The sequence below is a fragment of the Falco biarmicus genome, chromosome 5 (genome assembly GCF_023638135.1).
Source record: "Falco biarmicus isolate bFalBia1 chromosome 5, bFalBia1.pri, whole genome shotgun sequence".
In the NCBI taxonomy this organism is placed as follows: domain Eukaryota; kingdom Metazoa; phylum Chordata; class Aves; order Falconiformes; family Falconidae; genus Falco; species Falco biarmicus.
In genome coordinates, this window is record NC_079292.1 from 33,002,931 (window position 1) to 33,022,225 (window position 19,295).

The 19,295-nt window shown below is 38.3% G+C and overlaps 1 protein-coding gene across 4 annotated transcripts in view; it reads left to right on the forward strand.

Annotated features, from left to right (window-relative positions):
* Nucleotides 1–18,788, forward strand: part of NAP1L1 (nucleosome assembly protein 1 like 1) — a 31,841-nt gene extending 13,053 nt beyond the window's left edge. The window contains exons 2-15 of one of the 4 annotated variants that reach the window (XM_056340317.1): nt 988–1,022; nt 1,716–1,804; nt 5,958–6,060; nt 9,147–9,288; nt 9,734–9,814; nt 10,051–10,179; nt 10,675–10,746; nt 11,398–11,537; nt 13,259–13,404; nt 13,488–13,507; nt 14,704–14,826; nt 15,843–15,875; nt 16,278–16,388; nt 18,074–18,788. In XM_056340317.1, the coding sequence (XP_056196292.1) occupies nt 1,006–1,022; nt 1,716–1,804; nt 5,958–6,060; nt 9,147–9,288; nt 9,734–9,814; nt 10,051–10,179; nt 10,675–10,746; nt 11,398–11,537; nt 13,259–13,404; nt 13,488–13,507; nt 14,704–14,826; nt 15,843–15,875; nt 16,278–16,340 (1,158 nt within the window). In that variant the 5' untranslated portion in view covers nt 988–1,005 and the 3' untranslated portion in view covers nt 16,341–16,388; nt 18,074–18,788. Of the gene's footprint in view, nt 1–987; nt 1,036–1,715; nt 1,805–5,957; nt 6,061–9,146; nt 9,289–9,733; nt 9,815–10,050; nt 10,180–10,674; nt 10,747–11,397; nt 11,538–13,258; nt 13,405–13,487; nt 13,508–14,703; nt 14,827–15,842; nt 15,876–16,277; nt 16,389–18,073 lie in introns of those variants that run through there. The other 3 variants (XM_056340316.1, XM_056340315.1, XM_056340318.1) reach the window with 3 other exon arrangements.
* The last annotated feature ends 507 nt before the right edge of the window (nt 18,789–19,295 follow it).

The following is a 19,295-nucleotide window of genomic DNA, read 5'->3' on the forward strand; positions in this document are numbered from 1 at the left end:
TATTTAGCTTACCAGACAGCAGCTAAAATGGGGACACTAAAGCAGCGGGTTCTATGCTTCCTGGGCCAGTGGATTATTTTTTAATACTTGCTGTCCTGAACCATTGGACCTAAGTCAGCAGTAATGACATGGTGTTTTGTTGTGTGTGGTATTGTCTCTGACTTCAAATTACCTGAAACATCTTCTTGGAGACTAGACTCTGAAGTACTGCTTTGCTGGTGGAAGGTGGTTATTCATCTTGTAATACATTTGAGAACGAAAGTGCTTCACAGTGTGTGAGATTTGCCATAGTCTCAACATGTACTATATATAGTTACTGTGTCTGGAATGTGTTTATGATGATACTGAGATACTTCAGAAAATTCTGATAATTCAGGATGTGGAAATTAGGCATGTCAAATACCTTGGCACCTGGCATGATTTTTTTAAATGTAGCAGTTCTCTGGGTATTCTGAGGAACTACTTGGATTGATTTTGTAAAGTTGAGATTAAAAGTAAATCCACAAAAAGGCATCTTTAGTATTAAAAGAAACTGATTTAGCTGCAAGTATCCCCTGTCTGCAATTACATGCTGGAAATAAGTAAACAGTTACCAAAAGGTTTCTAGCATACTTTTTGCTTCTGTTTTTCCTCAGGTTATGTTTCTATTGTATATTTAGACAGGACTAGTTTTCCATCTGTGATATTAGTACAGTCCTATGATGCAGAAGGCAACATGGCATTTTACTGTACTTAAATTTATGTGAGTAGGTCTACGGGTTCTAAACCAGAACGAAGTTTTGCAGTATTTCTGTATGCTGTAGAGTGAGAGCTCAAAAAGTGCATGCGAGATACACTGCTCTTCAGACTATGCTATGTATTTATCCTGTTTCTTAAGGCTGACATGGTTTGAGTTTCTTTCCATTTTAGTATTATGGCACTTGCCTGTAGACCTTGTAAGTGAAGTCTAATGCTGCTGTTCTTACGTTTTTGTTTTTTTTTCTCTAGGGTTTGAAATCTGGGAGAATGGCAGACATAGACAAGTAAGTAAAATCGGTAGGTTACTGAAGTGTTCTGACAGTTTCAGATTGTGATCTGCAGATCCTTGATAGGCAGGGTCTAGGTAGTGATCTTGGCACTTGCAAGATTGAGGCTTGTAGTATGTGGGAGAAAAGCTTTAGTTGCTTATGCCAAATGGATTTGTGATCTTAATTGTAAGTAAACCTAAAACTGGGACAAGGCACCACTCAACTTACTAATTAGTTGGAATTCTAGGGGGCAAAAAATTGTAGTACTATCTGTTACTATTGTTTTACTCTGTTTTTTTATATACTTCAAATGCATGTATTTTGTGGTGTTCAGAGTGTAGTTTATAGTAAACTTATCCTCAGTTCTCAAGGCCTGCCCATTTTAATAAAGGGGATGTGTAGAGCAGAAGGAGGCTTTGACTTGCTGATATGAACAGGAACTGAAGGAATTATTTTGTAAAAAGGAATCTTCAAAATTCTGGAAAGCTGCTAGTTCTTTAAACTGTTCTGAGATGGCTGAATGTGAAACTTGAATCTATGAAGGCAAATTTGGCTTTGCTTGGCTATTAAGACTTCTAGTTTGTCATAGATAAAAACTGATGCAACAGTTTGCTTCTACCCACATGATCTCTAATTTGGGCTCTTTAAGCTTATTATAGTATTTTATAAAATTAACTTCTTGCTACTGTTATTGAATATTCCTAATAGCAAAGAACAGTCTGAACTTGATCAACAGGATATGGAAGATGTTGAAGAAGTAGAAGAAGAAGAAACTGGTGAAGATGCCAACAGCAAAGGTAACATTGAAAACAAGCATTTCTAAGCAGCTGCATAGGTGCTTTCTAATTAATGTGCTAGAAGGATTTTACTGCTCAATATATTAGGAAATGATAAAACATAACTACTAATGCACAACTGTATTTAAATTCTGAAGCAAGGACTGTTTTTCCAGTTGTGTGATTTTTATTGATTGTCTGCAGTCACTCATCTTAGTCGTAGTTAGTATCAGTTTAGGCAGTGCTGGCCACCTGTAAGGTTGTATAACTGGAAAAGAAAGGGTTACTATTGGTATGTGACTAATTCTTTTAAAACTAACAACAGTTAAAAGCTGTTACGATGTGCAGCTTTGGGTAGAAAAAAATTCAGGTGCGTGTGTGTATATATCATTTTTTGATCAATTACTTGGTAATTTGCTGCTGAGTTGTTTGATTGTGAGCAGAACAAAAATCATACTTAATGTTATTGCTCTTAAAATCAAGAAATCTTTTTTTTTGCCTCCCTCAAGAAAAACTGAACATGTATTACAATACCTGTCCTGCCTGTGCTGAACAGTCTTACTCATGCCGTGTAGTTAAAGACAGGGGGTACAAATAGAACCTGAAGAGCAAGTAGCCAAAAGAGAAATAATTAATAATCTTTGCAATAATATTATTTGGACTGCTGATAGTACCACATTATGTGATTGCTTGAACAGAATAATAACACTGAAGAAAAGTAGGATAATTTTGCTCAGGATGATGTCAGAGGCTTTTCTATATCTATTGAAAAAAGTATTATCAAAACTGGGTTGCAAAATTCTGGGGAGCACACTGGTCAGCTGAAGAACAGCTTACAGTAATTAAAAGGTAGGTATTCAGGTGTCCCAAAGGAACCTAGAGACGAATAATGTGTATTTTTAGTGATTAATCCCAACTATTGTAGGTGAGGATCTGAAGGGAAATTATACTATAGGAATCTCCTTTGGTCAAGGAGGATCGTGATGGAGATTACTTAAGCAAACTCGACACCCACAAATCCACAGGCCTCAATGGGATGCTGAGTGCTAAGGGAGCTGGCAGGTGTTATTGTCGAGCCACTCACCATCATCTTAGAAAGATTGTGGAGAACAGGAGAGGTGCCTGAGGATTGGAGGAAAGCCAGTGTCACTCCAGTCTTCAAAAAGGGCTAGAAGGAAGACCCAGGAAACCAGGCCAGTCAGCCTCACCTCCATCCCTGGAAAGATGATGGAACAGTTCATCCTGGAGGTCATCTTGAAGCATGTGGAGGAAAAGGTCATCGGGAACAGTCAAAATGGATTCACTAAGGGGAAATGGTGCCTGACCGACCTGATAGCCTTCTCTGATGGAGTGACTGGCTGGGTCGACCAGGGAAGAGCAGTGGATGTTGTCTGCCTTGACCTCAGCAAGGTGTTTGACACTGTCTCCACAACATCCTCATAGGTAGGCTCAGTCAGTGTGGGTGAGATGTGTGGACAGTGAGGTGGATCGAGAACTGGCTGAAGGGCAGAGCTCAGAGTTGTGATCAGTGGCAGAGTCCAGCTGCAGGCCTGTAGCCAGCGGTGTGCCCCTGGGGTTGGTACTGGGTCCAGTCCTGTTCAACTTGCTCATCAGTGACCCGGATGAAGGAACAGAGCACACTCCCAGCAGGTTTGCTGATGATACAAAACTGGGAGCAGTGGCTGATACACCCGAAGGCTGCGCTGCTGTTCACTGAGACCTGGACAGGCTGGAGAGCTGGGTGGAGGGGAACCTGATGAAATTCAGCAGAAGCAAGTGTAAGGTCCTGCACCTCGGGAGGAACAGCCCCAGGCACCAGCACAGGCTGGGGGCTGACCTGCTGGAAGGTAGCTCTGTGGAGAATGACCTGGGAGCCCTGGTGGACAGCAAGCCGCCCATGAGCCAGCAGTGTGCCCTGGTGGCCAAGAAGGCCAGTGGGATCCTGGGGGGCATTAGGGGGAGTGTGGCCGGCAGGTGGAGGGAGGTGATCCTGCCCCTCTGCTCTGCCCTGGTGAGGCAGCACCTGGAGTGCTGGGTCCACCAGTTTGAGTGCTGGGCTCCCAGTTTGAGAGACAGGACCACTGCAGAGGGGCCAGCAGAGGGCTATGAAGATGATGAGGGGACTGCAGCACCCATCAGCAGGATAAGGCTGGGAGAGCTGGGCCTGTTTAGCCTGGAGAAGACTGAGGGGGGATCTTATCAATGTATGCAAATATCTTAAGGGCAAGTGTCAACAGGACTGGACCAGACTCTTCAGTGGTGCCCAGCGACAGGACAAGGGGCAACGGGCACAAACTGCACCACAGGCAGTTCCATCTGAATACGAGGAAGAAATTCTTTACCCTGAGGGTGACGGAGCACTGGAACGGGCTGCCCGGAGAGGCTGTGGAGTCTCCTTCTCGGGAGACATTCAAAACCCGTCTGGATGTTATTCTGTGCAACCTGATCTAGGTGAACTTGCTTTAGAAGGGGGCTGGACTAGATGATCTCCAGAGGTCCCATCTGACCCTGACCAGGCTGTGATTTGTAATCCTGAAGGGAAATTGCTTTCCATGAATCAGAAACGTGTTTCATTAGTAACGAAACTTGACACAGTGTTAAACAGCTTTTTTACGGCTGTAATTCTTGCTTGTCTAGTTTTCAAGTATTTTTAATGCACAATTTTTCCTTAGATTTTACTAATTTACATTTTTTAACCTAGATAATGCCATTTTAAAATATTTTTTTTAAAAAGGTCCATTTGTGGACACTAAGTAAAGCACTGATGCTTTCAGGAAAAAGCTCTTTGAAGAAATAGTGTTCATGCAACCGAGAACTTGCAGAACAGAATATGTGGTTGCATTTCAGTTTGAAGGGGATGTGACTGCTGGCATTGTCATGCCACGTGTATGATGTGTATACTGATTTAGTAATAAAGAATAACTGGCAACATACTCAAATGTCATCACTGGGTATTTTTTCAAGTGTATAGGAAAGATTAATGAATCATAAGACCAGAGAAAACTAGATACCTTGATAAGAGGAGTAGTGTTGACTAACGTGAGGTAGTACCTTTTGAGAAGTTATTACAGCTTCTACTGCTAAAATATAAACTGATTACAATCATTAGGGAGAAACAAGACACTTATTTTTCAAGAGACATCAAAAAACCCCCAACTTTTCAGCATGTAATTTCAGTGCTAGGACATAAAAATGGAAGAGAATATTCATGTGTGGTTACTGTAGTGAAGGGTGTAGAAATGGAAAATGGTATGCTATTTCCAAAAGCTTTGTGCATCAGGAAGGATTAAAAAGCTTCACTCTGAATGTGTGAGAGGAATGCTGTATATACCTAGTATCTTACAAGGAGTGCGAAGTACTTGTTTGCCTATCTGTAGATGCTGAGGATGGGGGAAGAGGGCAAAACAGAATGATAAAAATTGTTCATAAATTCTTATTAAAAATACAAAGTTGTGAAATTTCTGCAGGTTGAGGCACAGATTTTGAGCTGAAGTAAAATGGTTGCTGTTAATATGGATAAAAAAACCACTTAGGCTAGGAATCCCTGTTTTTTTTCTAAATATACTTCTACCTTGTAGTTTGAAACAAGTTTCCCATTTGGACAGTGTTTTTTAGAGATGATAGACTTCAAGGACCTAGTACTGATATTCTGTAGTAAAAAATGTGTCAGACTATTCTAATGAATAATTTGTTCTTTTGCAGGAAAAATTAGGAAAATAATTTCTAAAGCAGTGTTAAATCCAAGTCTGAAACTGTCCTGTCTCTTTCCATTTACCTTAAATGGAATGAAAATCCCAATTCCAGTTTTTATTCCCTTAAAGTTAAAAGCACAAATTGTTCTATCTTGCCTTTCCGTAATTAATTCAAAATAAAAGCGGTCAAGGCAAAAATGATGCTTTACGGGCATTGTATAAAACCTCCCCTTTTAACAAAAAAGCTCAGCTTGCTGAGTAGCAGCCATTTTAATCCAGGTGCTGTTTCCGTGTTCAGAATGGGATGGATTTGATCCATGTTTCCAAAATGGAGAGGCTCTTGAAATACTACTTTGCCTGTGTTTCTTTTTGTAAGTGTATACACAGTAAACATAATGCTCTTTTGTAGTGTTTAAGTAATTTTTTTCAGATTAGTTTGTAAGTGTAAAGTGCATCTTTCATAATTTTCTTTTTTAATTTAGCTCGGCAATTGACTGTGCAGATGATGCAAAACCCTCAGATTCTGGCAGCCCTTCAGGAAAGACTTGATGGTCTGGTAGGAACATCTACAGGATACATAGAAAGGTACAGTATTTGTTCAGTATGAGCAGAGTGGTATAAATGGTTCTTTTGCTTTCTGAACAGTATCGTCTGTAGCATTAATAGTCATAAACAACTGTGCTGCTCAGATAGCCGGAAAGCTAATATAGTCTGTCTGTAGTATATCTCACAATTGAAGGGTTATTTGGGCTTTTATCAAGGAAAAAATGCTAATATTTAGTGGCTGACGCTGTCCCCTGCAGTTGCAATATGGCACAGTTTTAAAAGCACAGTTTTAAAAGATACTTTCCTGGTAGTTGCAGTATCTTTTGCAGCTTTGCTTTAATCATGAAATGTCAGTTTTCTTAAGTATGGACAAATACTTGGCGACCCAGTGTCTCAAATATAGACATTTTTTGGTTAGTGTGTAACCAGTAGCTAACAAAATTAGGAATGTTATCAGTACTTCACATGGTCTCCTTACATACCAAAACTTGGAACAATCCCTTGCTAACATTTTCTTGATCTGCATTAACAGGTAGAATTTTCTGGTTCTTATGTATGTTGTGGTTGTGTATAAACATTTCACCACATCCACAGGAATTTTGAGGCATACAACTGTCTTGCGGTGGTAGTGTCCTATGTTGCTATTGACTTGAACTGAGGCTGCTGCCGAGTAAGAGCTGTTGCTGCTACTCCTGCCACTTTCCTGTTATAGATGATAGCATGGAAGAAAAACAGATTTAACAGCTTTCCCTAATAAATACTGGCCTAAGAAAGAGCATGGAGTCAAAGGGTACCCAAGTTCTTTCTTTTCTAGGTACTGTACACTACAGATTTTCTATACCCAATATTTTTCCTCAGTTTTTCAACAGATTAACCTCTACTAAATCTTTCAGGTTCTTGATCTAAGGAAGTGAACAGAAGTGGTAACATTGATTTACATGTCATTCTTCTAGTTAACTGCTCTCTAAGATACTGTACCATTTCTTCATCAAATCCAAGTACAGTAGTGCATTCTCTATCAGAAAAGTGTTGCAACTTTGTAGTGTACTAAACGCTTACCTAACTTGCAATGCAGAAATAACTGGAAAATGTGTGTAACTTGAATCTGCACTTTCTCAACATATGCATGCCGACTTAACCAGGCTTTACAGGTGCCTCTTACGTGTCTTCCCAAGTATTACTTTGAGCTCATTTGTCTACAGAGTCTAGACACTGAGATGGCCCTGAAGTCAGCAGAAATCTGGGATCCTAAAAGCCTGTTACATAGGCTGTTAAGAAACTAGATGCATAAGCTGGGAGGAAACTGAATAGGTTCTAGGAAAACAACTGTCTGCTCAGGCTTAGAATCTGCTAATTGCTTGGCAGCTGTCCAACAATTTACTACTTCACCTGTGCCTGGACAATTTTCATGAAACTTACTTTCATTGAGTATAATTTCTTTCAACTGCTTGCAGGAGTTTGTATTCTTGTGTGATCTAGTGGCTTGTATTCAGAGCAGACGGCTTTTACTTGTGTTGTTGTACTTGCGCAGTCCAGTTCACATTTCTTGGTCTGCTTCTCCATTTTGGATTTACTTGTAAGAGTGGTCTCTTTCATGAAGCTACTTTTTAAATAAGTACAGAGTTTTGTAAAGGTAGTGGGATGTACAGCTTTTGAAATTTTAACTAGTTGGCATGGACTGTAATGAAATGTAGCTTTGACACATGCAAGAGAATCTAGATTCTCTAATAAAGGGGTTAAAATCTTTACTCTGATATACTGGAGTTGGACAGACTGCATGTACGGCACCACCTCCTAGAAATTTCGTAGTGCTTTATATGGAATTGCTAGGACCAGTACTCTTAGTCTATATGTGTGTGTGGCATTATGGGTGATTGTATGACTTACCTGTGCAGTCATGTTAATTTTCTTCCTTAACACCTTTTTCTTTAACTGAACTTGCTATTTAAATCAGTGTTAGTTCTGATACTGTACTTGAAGATAAAATTGCAGCAAGTGATGAACTTGACTGGAAGAATGTTAGAATAACAAGAATGTTACCAAGCTTTATAAGCATACATGTCTAAATTTAAGTGTTTTTCATAGTTTGTGTAGCAGATGTACTTTTGCCCAAATTGAAAGGTTAAGGGAAATCTTGATTTAATGGTGATAAGCATGTTATCTTAGTAACCAGAAATGGTATATTCATGTTGAGCATAAAGCTGTCGGGGAGAAGGGGTCTGTGTGTTAAAGTGAACAAGGATGTTGTAGCACGTCCTTGTCCTACCTGATAGAAGTAAGATAGCTTTACTGGTTAATATGAACCTTCGGTGTTTAACTGAGCTAATGCATTCTTGGTTACTTCCTCTAATCCTTGTCCTAACGATGCCTAAAAGCATTTGTTTACTACTGTGTTCTAAATAATGTGGCACAATTGCTTAAATGAGAAGTAATCTTCTGGAGGTTGGCTCACCTCACAAGCAGTGGAGATGGCTGACAGTCTACCCCATTATCAGTAGGACAAAAGTTACCTACATCAAGGCTACAGTAACTCTGTGTTAGCATAGCTTACTAAAGTGGAAGTAGCATTAAAGAGTGTAGCTGACAAGTGTTTATAATGATTGCATTAATTGCTTTCCTTTTACACATGTATAATACAGTGGCTCATTTAGCAAAACTGGTTTTGTTCATTTTGGAAGTGACAGTTAATATGTTACAAGACAGTAGTACCAGCTGCTTTCCTCAGTGAAACAAATGTGAATTTTGGAGATAACTTTCTTGGCAAAGAATAATTCAATTGCCTTGACCTTTCTTTCATAAAACCAAGCCAATTAGTGAAAGTTTACTGTACTGCTCATTGACAATGTAAAACTAAAACTAGCTTTGTCTCACGATTGACCCAGGTGTTTGGAATACTCTGGCTCTAACTGAGGTTAAGCCTCAGTTCTAAGAGCCCATGCTAACAGGTTTAATCTGCATGGTGCAGTGGGTCATAGTTTAGATTTGCACAGCTTTCTAAAGCTTAAAATAAAGTATAAAATCTGTCTTGATGCTAGTTGGTTAACTTGAAAGGGGACTGGTTGAGGAGGGGTCAATATGTGCTTAGAATGCGGTGTTAGTAACGGTTCTGTCACTGAATTTTTCAGCTTGCCTAAAGTTGTTAAAAGACGTGTGAATGCTCTCAAGAACCTTCAGGTTCAGTGTGCGCAGATAGAAGCAAAGTTCTATGAGGAAGTTCATGAGCTGGAAAGAAAGTATGCTGCTCTCTATCAGCCCTTATTTGACAAGGTATTTTAATGCTAATCTGATTTGTGCTTACAAGCTGTAGCTAAAACACAAGGGAATATTAACTGAAGGCTTATATTTTGAATTACTTTGGTCTCATATGTGCCCATTCAATTCAGTTGTTACAATTTTACCATCCATGTGAATATTGACTAAGATTAAGGGGGAGAGAGGTTTGGTCTGTTCCACGGTTACCAAAATCACTTCAATATACCAGGCCTCCTCTTGTTAACTGAACTTATGTCAGATGGTATGATAACCTTTCTGGAACTTCAGTGCTTATTTTAGTGTGTTGAAAAGCTTGTAACTGCTGAGTTGTCTTCTAGGGGCCAGAGGAAAAAGTTTGGGTAAATAGTTAATGTATTTCTAATTGTGTAACTTAATGATTAGGGTATTTCTGGTTGCAGTGACTAGGAAATGTGAAAATGTTTTTGGTTTAATCTTCCAGCGAAGTGAAATCATCAATGCAATTTATGAACCTACAGAGGAAGAGTGTGAATGGAAAGCAGACGTTGAGGAAGAAATTTCAGTGAGTATCTTAACTGAGTCTCATCAATAGTTCAAGCTGTAGTGTGAAGCAAGATTCAATGCAGTAGTGAAAGTTCAAAAAAAATAGGGGTGCATAATGATTACTTGCTGATAATGATTCTTAATGATTGCTTAAAGCATGCACATAAAACTTGTACTGGTATCAGCATAAAATTGTTAACAAACCTTGTGAGCATTCTTGAAATGAAGAAAACGTAACATTTTTATTCCATCAAGGAGGAAATGAAAGAGAGAGCCAAACTTGAAGAGGAAAAAAAAGATGAAGAAAAAGAAGACCCTAAAGGAATTCCTGAGTTTTGGCTGACAGTATTCAAGAACGTGGACTTGCTCAGTGATATGGTTCAGGTAGGTCATGACCTGGGCTTGTTTAAAGTTGCATTAGTCCTCAATCCAAGTGTTTTTAAGAAAAGAGTAGAAATAGTATGTTACTGCGTGTGTCTGGAGAGCAAAATGGAAGAAGTACTTGAATGTCACCTCTGGTACTTTATTAAACTGAGAGCACAGAGCACTCTGAAATACCTTCTTACTGTGTGTGTTGAACTTATTTTACTTTATTATTTACACTGTTGCTTATAGGAGTATGCATATGAGATGTGTATTAGATACTGCTGAAAAACGTACTTGGTGGTTGCACGGATTTGTGTTGTGTACTGCAGTAGAAACTCTGTACAGCCGTTGTTGCCATCTGCTGGTCATGTTCATGAAAATGTTTCAGTGCTGTAGCAAGGTTCTTGCCCTGTGTAAAAGCTCATTCTAAATAATGGCTTTTTATCTCTGCGGGGTCTTAAGCCTGTGTAAACTTGATTGTTATGAAAACTGAGTAAACTGTTTTCTTTACAGGAACATGATGAGCCAATCCTGAAACACTTAAAAGATATAAAAGTGAAATTTTCAGAAGTTGGACAGCCTATGGTTAGTTTAACCTATTAACACAAAAGTAATCTTGTTTGTCTTAAGACTTGCTTGTGTATTAGTAGTATGGTCTGTGATAGCCAATTGTCTTATGGCAGTCATGAGAAATATGGAGCTGCTTCTTGTCTTTTGAAAAAAGTACATGGACTGGTACTAGTCTTGTGGTACTGTATGAATGAAATTACATTTGGCTTAACCTGCAAATTCTGATGAGTTAATAACTTGGCCTTAATATGTGGTGAAACTTAGTAACCTTTAAATTTTGATACCTTCAGGTACTTTTTGTATAACTGCTATAATAGGGTATAATTTCCTTGGAAGAAATCAGATCACTTGCTAAGTTCCAATATTTAAATTTTTTAAGTTATTTCTATATGATAGCACCAGGAAAGCTGTGCACTGGGAGTTCTTGTCATTACTGCAAGCAGTATATTAACTAATAAGCACAAGATTAACATGTAAATGAAAACATTTGAAAATTTATTGTACAAATTGGCAGCAAGTTCTAGAGTAAGTTACGTATGTGTACCATTTCAGTGTTGGAGGGGATGGATATATTCTGTTGCATGTGTATTTTTGGTTTTGGACTGTAGGTATTTAGAAGTTAAAGGTACGTGTTGCTAAAGTTGTTGCTCTGCAATTCTTTTTAAGAGTTTCACATTAGAATTCCATTTTGAACCAAATGACTACTTCACAAATGAAGTATTGTCAAAGACATATAGAATGAGGTCAGAGCCAGATGATTCTGATCCTTTCTCCTTTGACGGACCGGAAATCATGGGTTGTACAGGGTAAGTACTAATAAATAACTTTCAGGCAATGTAACAGTTCCTTCCTTAGCATTATCCAGCCGTAGACTTAGAACATCTGGGGAAGGTGCTGGAAAAGGTAGCACTACCTAATAACTTGTAAACAGCTGGGTTTGACTTGAATTTTTAGTGTTTTTCAGTAACTTCAATACAATATATAAAACTATGTATTGTATGTTTTATAAGTATAGAATACTTGTAATATGCATATAAATAAAAAAATCTAATCGATATTTATCTAGAAATACTATTCCACAATCACTAAAGCTGAATTGGTAGGTGGATGATGTTATCTTTTTGTAGGCCTTGATGGCTTTTCTCAAAATCTGTTTGATTGCTTTTAATCTTCATGACGTGCAGCATTTTGGGAAGTCTGTTCCAGTTTTACTTTCTATATTCCAGTTGTCTGGTTTGTTTAAGTGTCGAACATTTGCCACTGAGTGTCTTTCAGTTGATCTATTTGAGAAGTGGCACACAGCCATTTCCTATTAACTCCAAGTTCTTAATGATTTTAAAGAGTTGTCACACTCCTTTCTCAGTGATGTCTTTTGTTCTAAATTAGCTCTTATTCCTCACACTAAGTGATCTCTATTCTGTACATACCCCTTGTGAGCAGAAGGACGAGAGAAACCAGAGTTGTACATAATTAGCTTTACAGGTGCATCAGGGCTCTATGCATCACAGCCTGTTCGGTTGCTTTTGTGTTAACGTCTCTTTAATGTTCTGACTGCTCTTCTGCGCGATAACTAATTTAGAGCCTGTTACTGCATAGTTGTAATACCCATACATTAATCTGCAGTTACTGATACTGACTTCTATTTACCTTTTCGTTTCCCATTCACTTAACTTAAGATTTTTCTGCAAATGTTCTGTAAGATTTGGTCTTAAGTGCTTGAGTAGCTTTGATCAACCTGTGTGTTTTCCTCAGCTTGACTGTTTTTGAAAAGCGTAAATCCTGGCAGAGGGCAAGATGAGACTCTGTTTCTGTGAAAGAAAATGGCTTATTCCTGGTTCTTGTTTTGTGTTTTGACTATGACTGCCTCACTTATCCCCAAACTCAGCCCCTTCATCTGAGCCTTTAAAGGAATCTAATCAAAACTTACGCAAATGCAGAGTCTTATTAATGTAACTTCTTGATTTATGTGTCCCCAGAATTCTTTGCCAGTGTGAAACAAGTCTGTGGGTGTGATTTTGCTCTGTAAGCAGGGTAGAGTTAAAAACCAACAAACAAACAAAACGACAAAAAACCAAATCAAGACAAAGGCAAAACCCTCACAAACTAAAACCCAACCAAAACCTACACACCTACTTGATGCATTATTTTAAGGACTTAGTGATGACAACGCTAGGCATGGTGTAAACCTTGATATATTACTAACATGACATTACTTTATAATGGATAGATAACTCTAAAATGGTGTGATGCTACTCTTTGATAGGAAACTGCGCAGAACTTGGTAGCTACTGAAAATTAGCGTTTCAGACTGAGTGGGGAAGGAGTAACTTTTGGATGAAAACACTTCAATCCTAAAGAGAACCTGTTACTCTTGTTCCCAATGTATAAACAATTAAAAGATAGCACTGAGTAAATACTGCCTTATTGTTTGATATTCACTGTATCCCTTGTAGTTGTGATAGTCTTAGTAGGTATCTGTAACAAGTGGAATGGGATTAAGCGGCACCTTTTTTCCTTTCCTCTTCAGTTGCCAAATAGACTGGAAAAAAGGAAAGAATGTTACTTTGAAAACCATTAAGAAGAAGCAGAAGCATAAGGGTCGTGGAACAGTTAGAACAGTGACAAAAACTGTTTCCAATGACTCCTTCTTCAACTTCTTTAGTCCTCCTGAAGGTAAACTGAGTGTTAGTTTACATATATTAACTTCAAATGTAGCATGAACTTCACTCACTTGTTCCTTCTGTTTTTTTCTACAGTTCCTGAAAGTGGAGACCTGGTAAGTTGGCTTATTTAAAATACAGAGGTGGAGGGATGTAGAATTCAAAGTGTGTGTTGAAATTGTTTGGGTATTTTTTAAACTGTTTTTTAGCTTTAACCATTTCAGTATTTAACTGAGAATACTTGTGATGGATAGTATGTATTTAAATTTTCTTGATTAAAGGAGTATTTCTTGAGTTGGATGATGGAGTTCAATTTAGTAAACTTTTAACAGCTTATCCTCCCTGAAAACTACCTTGTGAAATGTTAACATTAACTACGTTGTTATACAGATGTAGTGATCTTCATTTTTAGCCTTTGGTTTGATATGTGGTGTTTCTCCCTTTGGGTATTGTTTGGATGATTGGCTGCATGTGTCTGGTTTGTGTATTATGCTGTTAAAAATTTCCCAAGCTGTTAACTCTTGGAAAAGTAATAAACAAGAATAGAAAACTGCAAGAGCCACTCTTCTGTGTGCTCACTAGTAGAAAACTCTGTGGCAATAAGGCATGTTACTGTAAGGAGGAAAAACTGCCAAAACCACTTAGCAGTGAATACATCATGCAGTTTGAGTGAGAAATCTGATTAAAGCCTCTAGAACCATGCTGTTGGACACTAAAAGCTGTATTCAATAACATTAAAAGAAGCAGCCTTTTGAATTGAAGATAACTTTTCAAATGGGAAACAGAAGAACTTGGTGTGTAAACAGGAGTGAAAACCTGGGGACTGGCTTAGAGAGCATTTTTAGGTGTTCAGGTGTTTCACAATGGCTTTCTTAATGGGAATCATGTAGGAGGTGCACTGCAGAAATCAGAAGTAGCTTGTAAAATCTTTAATTATACAGGCTCACCTGGCTAGTCTTTAGTTCTTAAGGGTATTTTGTGTGTGAAATGAAAGTCTGTGGGAGGTATTAAACAGCTTTTCTACTTGGAATAATAGTAAGTTGGGGATGGGGGAGGAATAAAACTTAAACTTCAGAATTTTGTATAATTAAGCTTACTGAAGAAGCAGCCCTCCACTGCGTAATGCGGGTAGGCTGTTTAAAGTGTAAAACTAGGCTTCACAATTGCAATTCTGTATAGTAACTCCTGAACAAAAAAAGCCAGTACGTGGGATTTGTATAAATCTGGCCACATCAAAGTCTGTGCAACTTATGGTTTTCTGTCAAAAGTAGTTATTGGTTTATGGTTTAGGAAATACTGTTGTTCTATGCAGGATGATGATGCTGAGGCAATCCTTGCTGCAGACTTTGAAATAGGTCATTTCTTGCGTGAACGTATAGTCCCCCGATCAGTATTGTACTTTACGGGAGAAGCTATTGAAGATGATGATGATGATGTAAGTATAATGTTCTTTCAAAATGCTAAAAGTTTTGAAATAATGCTGTTTAAAGACTTTGGGTAATTTGTAACTTTAAAATGTTGCTATCGTTAGAATGGGATGTATCAGTGTTAATTTCAGTTGAGCTTCCTAGAGTGTCAGTGAAAGAGCACTGCAAATGTGATTAGTCTTTGAACTAGTGACTTCAGGGTTTTGTGGCAAAAGTAGTGGTAGAAGCTGAACATTTAGAGGATGTCAGAGTAGAATTTTGTCTATAAGGCATTCCTAGGGTGGCATAGCTAGTACTTTGGTAGAGGCATAATGAGCTGCAAGAGAACGAATCAGTCTGTGTAGCTGTTCAGCCTGTTCTTTGTGCTTATAGTAGCTTACTGGGCTACCAAGTTCCTTGAAGTTCAAGCCTGACCCTTTCAGGAGGGAACTCTATTAGAAAATGATGGATACATACATTCAAAGCATACCAAAATATGCAAAGCAAACTCTGCAAAAGCTTGAAATAAGTGCTTTAAAGGAGCTATGATTGAAAAGGAAACCACGAACCCTCAGAACTTACATGGAGAAAATATATTCTCTCCCCTCCTCCACGTAAACAAGAACAGTTTGACAGTTAAGAGCTTAGATAAATCCTGCCTTAACATTAATTTTTAAAATGTAAAATGCTAGCCCTTAGTCCAAAGCCTTGACTCAGGGAGGTAGAAGAGGCAAGTGGCTGATGATCGCTTTAAGCTTTGAGACACTCTGCTGACCAGAAGTGTTATCACAGTCCAATAAGCTCTTCTAGTGTTGCACATAAGGAACTTAAGCTAGATTGTTTTCTCTGCCAGAGCATAGCTTAAGAGATTGAACGCTGCTCATGCTGATGCATAAAGCACTTCTAAGTCTGTCAGATAAAGGAAAGGTACTCCTGGAGCACAACACAGTGTGGTCTCTGGCATCTACTTGAGTTATCTGGCTGTACTTGAGTCATAAATGACTGCATTTATGACACTATCAAAACTATTCCTTTTCTTTCCTAGTATGATGAAGAAGGTGAAGAGGCAGATGATGAGGTAAGTTGACAGATGGCCTTGATTTCACTAGTTTCCCTCTTGTAGTCTGTTATCTGGAATAAGAGTTCCTTGAGTTTTTGAGTGCTCTGGACACTTAAGTTTTGGTATGACTTACAAACATAAGGTACAACGTACTGTTCTATGGCTCTAGGGTGAATACTAAAAAAACCCAACCAACAAACCAAAAAACCCAAAGACGACAACCCTAAGGTATTTTACAAATTAAGCTGCAATTGATGTTAATAGATGATGTGCTTTGTGGAGGGCAAACTAATACAATATGCGTAACTTAGTGGTAATTAATGTGTTTAAGAGTAAAATTTAATCTTAGTTTTCATGAAAACAGCCTAGGAAGCTGAATGTGGATAAGCTAGAGAAATATAAACAAATATCGTCTTTCAGGAGGGGGAAGAAGAAGCAGATGAAGAAAATGATCCCGATTATGACCCAAAAGTAAGGAATTGAAAAGAATATCTGAAGTTTGTGTATGCATACATGCACTTAAAATTTTATGTAAGTTAAGTCTTGATTTTTAGTTTTAAGTATTTAATCAATAGTTCCTATGGTGAGTATATCTTGGCTGAGGCTGTTTCAGTCCCAGTTCTGGCAGACTAGTAGAGCAACTTCTAAAAAGTTCTTTATCCAAGAATCATTTTGTAAAAGTAACTTTTGGCTTTGACCACTGAAATTAGTCAGGCTTGTTTTTCTATAAAATTCTCGCAGCAAGTTGCTGTTAATGATGAAAATGTTCTGTAATGGTTGTAAGGACATGCAGAGAACTGTGTAATCCAGGTTCAGTTTTTGGGAACTTGTCACAAGCTGACTCTGGCACAGATTTTCCCAGCAGAATACAAAACCAAGGCATCTTTGGGGTAGATAATGGCAAGTCTTTCATTGCTTGAGGTAGCAGAAGTCAAGGTTCAGGAATGCATCTACAGTCATGTACTAAAATGTGAACAATGAAGAGCAACTGGCAACTTTCTTATTCCATGGAGGGGGCAAATCACTAGTCAGGCGCAGCCTGCTGGAAAAGTGATTGTGAGCCACTCTGTTCATAGTTTTTTCCTAGCTGAGAGAAAGGCACATTTGGCCACCTGAAAGCATCTGATGGTGGTAGGTGAAAGCTGCAGTCATGAAATTGAAGTCTGTGTGAACTAAAAATGTCTGCTGTAATTTCAATTGAGGACACAGCATATTTTTCAGTAGGAATGGTTTGAGCTACAATCAAAGTACTATTGAAAGAATTGCATAATCTTAGCGTTGTACCTAGAAAGATACAGGGTATAAAACTTGTGAATCAAAATGTACAGCCTGTTGGTGGTGATTCATCTGCTGTAGTATATTCAAGTTACTTCCTATTCAAGAAAGTTTTGGAATCACAATGAAACAATTGCAAGATGGGCTCCTTATTTCCACCATTTCAGATTGCTTTCCTAGGCTAAACAGAACTGAGAAAGGGCAAGACTGTATGCTCAGTTTGAGAGAACTACCAAAGGGCTAGAGACAGTACCATAGTGTATAGACATAGAAATAAATAATTGTAAGCTGGTCACAGGCTGAAAGCCAACTGAATCTATTAAAAACCAAGGTAGTGGAGTGAAGCCTGCAACTGAACTCACTTTTTCTTTAAATTCCCGTATTACTGTGGGATGTTATTGGTTGGTTGTTTCGATATAACAAGAAATTTTCTATGTTAGAATTACTTAATAACTGGAATTTATTGCAAAAGGTAATTCCAGAGTCTTAAGAACATACCATGATTTGGTGTTTCATTGTGTTGTTTTGCAGTGGCTTCTGGAGTAAGGCAGTACCCTTGTTCCTGCCCATAGGAAGTTTCTTTTGCCTCAAAGTGTGTAGCAGGCCTGGATGTGGCTTCTGAGCTGGGTTGTTTGTTACTACGCATAACTCATCCTCCTTTTTCCAGTTTTAGTGGCTTTCAGAGTATCCCACCACACTTAGTTCTGAACACATTTTTGTTCTGGATCATATACCTATGCATGAGCAAGGCAAAAATAAATGCACTGTGGATGTTGCCACATCTAGAGACAGTGGTATTACGAATACTAGGCAGTTAGTTTAAGGGAAAAGATGAAAGAACTTGAATACTGGAACTTGAGAAAAGTATACTTAGTGGTCTTAACAGTTCTTTAAAGAACACTGATACCTGTAAACTGATATTTCCTTTTTTATCTCAACAGAAGGATCAAAACCCAGCAGAATGCAAGCAGCAGTGAAGCAGTGTGTATGTGGCCTTGAGGATTACCTGCACTGTAATAGCCTAAACACAAATATTAGTTACTTACAGCCTTATGTTTTGTATCTTGGTAGAATTAAGTAACCAATTTGTTAAAGAAATCAGACACATAAGAAGTTTAAAAATGTAGGTTCAATCTACCTAGCATTTTAACAGTATAATTTTCTGCCAATATGTAGAATGCAGTAAATCCCCTAAAGCATGAATGTTAATTCATTGCTGCATAGTTTGGTTCTCGTGAAGTCTTTGTCATGTAGCTATTAGACTGCAGCTGTGAAGATTATCAGAACTGTTAACTGAGACCAATATTTGTTTAGAGAAAACTCTCCTGAAGAACCAACCAAAGTATTTTTCAGCCCAGTAGTCTGAACGGGTTTAAGTCTGCTTGCACTAGCTGTGCCTTCATTACTTCGTTATAGAAATGGCAGTGACTTGTACTAACTAGGAGATGATGATACATTTTGAATTTGACTACTTGAGAAGACTAGTATAACTTGTTTAATTTCCAACGAGACCACATTAAACGTTCATAACTGTCAGCTTGTTTATGCTATGGGTTTTGTATTTTATGTGACATAGTGATCTACAAAAGAAACTAGTCATCATATTAAGGTTATTGTTTACCACTGGGGTGTGAATAAAACCTAGTATTTTCAGAAGCTAGTCTTGTTTTATTATGATGTGTGTATCTGCATGTGTAAACTGGTAAGGCATATCTTTCATGCTGCAGTTCACTTTTTACTTGTAACAAAAGTTGAGTTACTAAAAAGCAAATTGTATAGCTTTTTAAAAACAAACAATAGTTTGGAAAGTTTGATCCATCCTTTCCACTTGCAGTGTGATACTTGTGAATGAGCTAGGTGTTTCAGTGATTGGTCAACGCTGCCATTTTGGAGAAGACAAGTTTTTGGAAGAGGGGCTAGATCTGATAAAGGACTTCGGTATTGCCATGCCTGACTAAGGCACTGGTTGTTAGTTTGAAATGTGGAGCCAAGGAACTTGCCTTGGATTTCCGCTCTGTGTAGAGAGAGCTAGGCTGTCTTGAAGAAAACCTGCCCTGCAGCCTAAAGGAGTGCTAGAACACTTAGCTGTATTCTAGGTTGTACTCACTGTATCAAGCGTCTAGAGAGGAGGAAACAAAACCCAAGGAATTCCTCCCTCCTCAC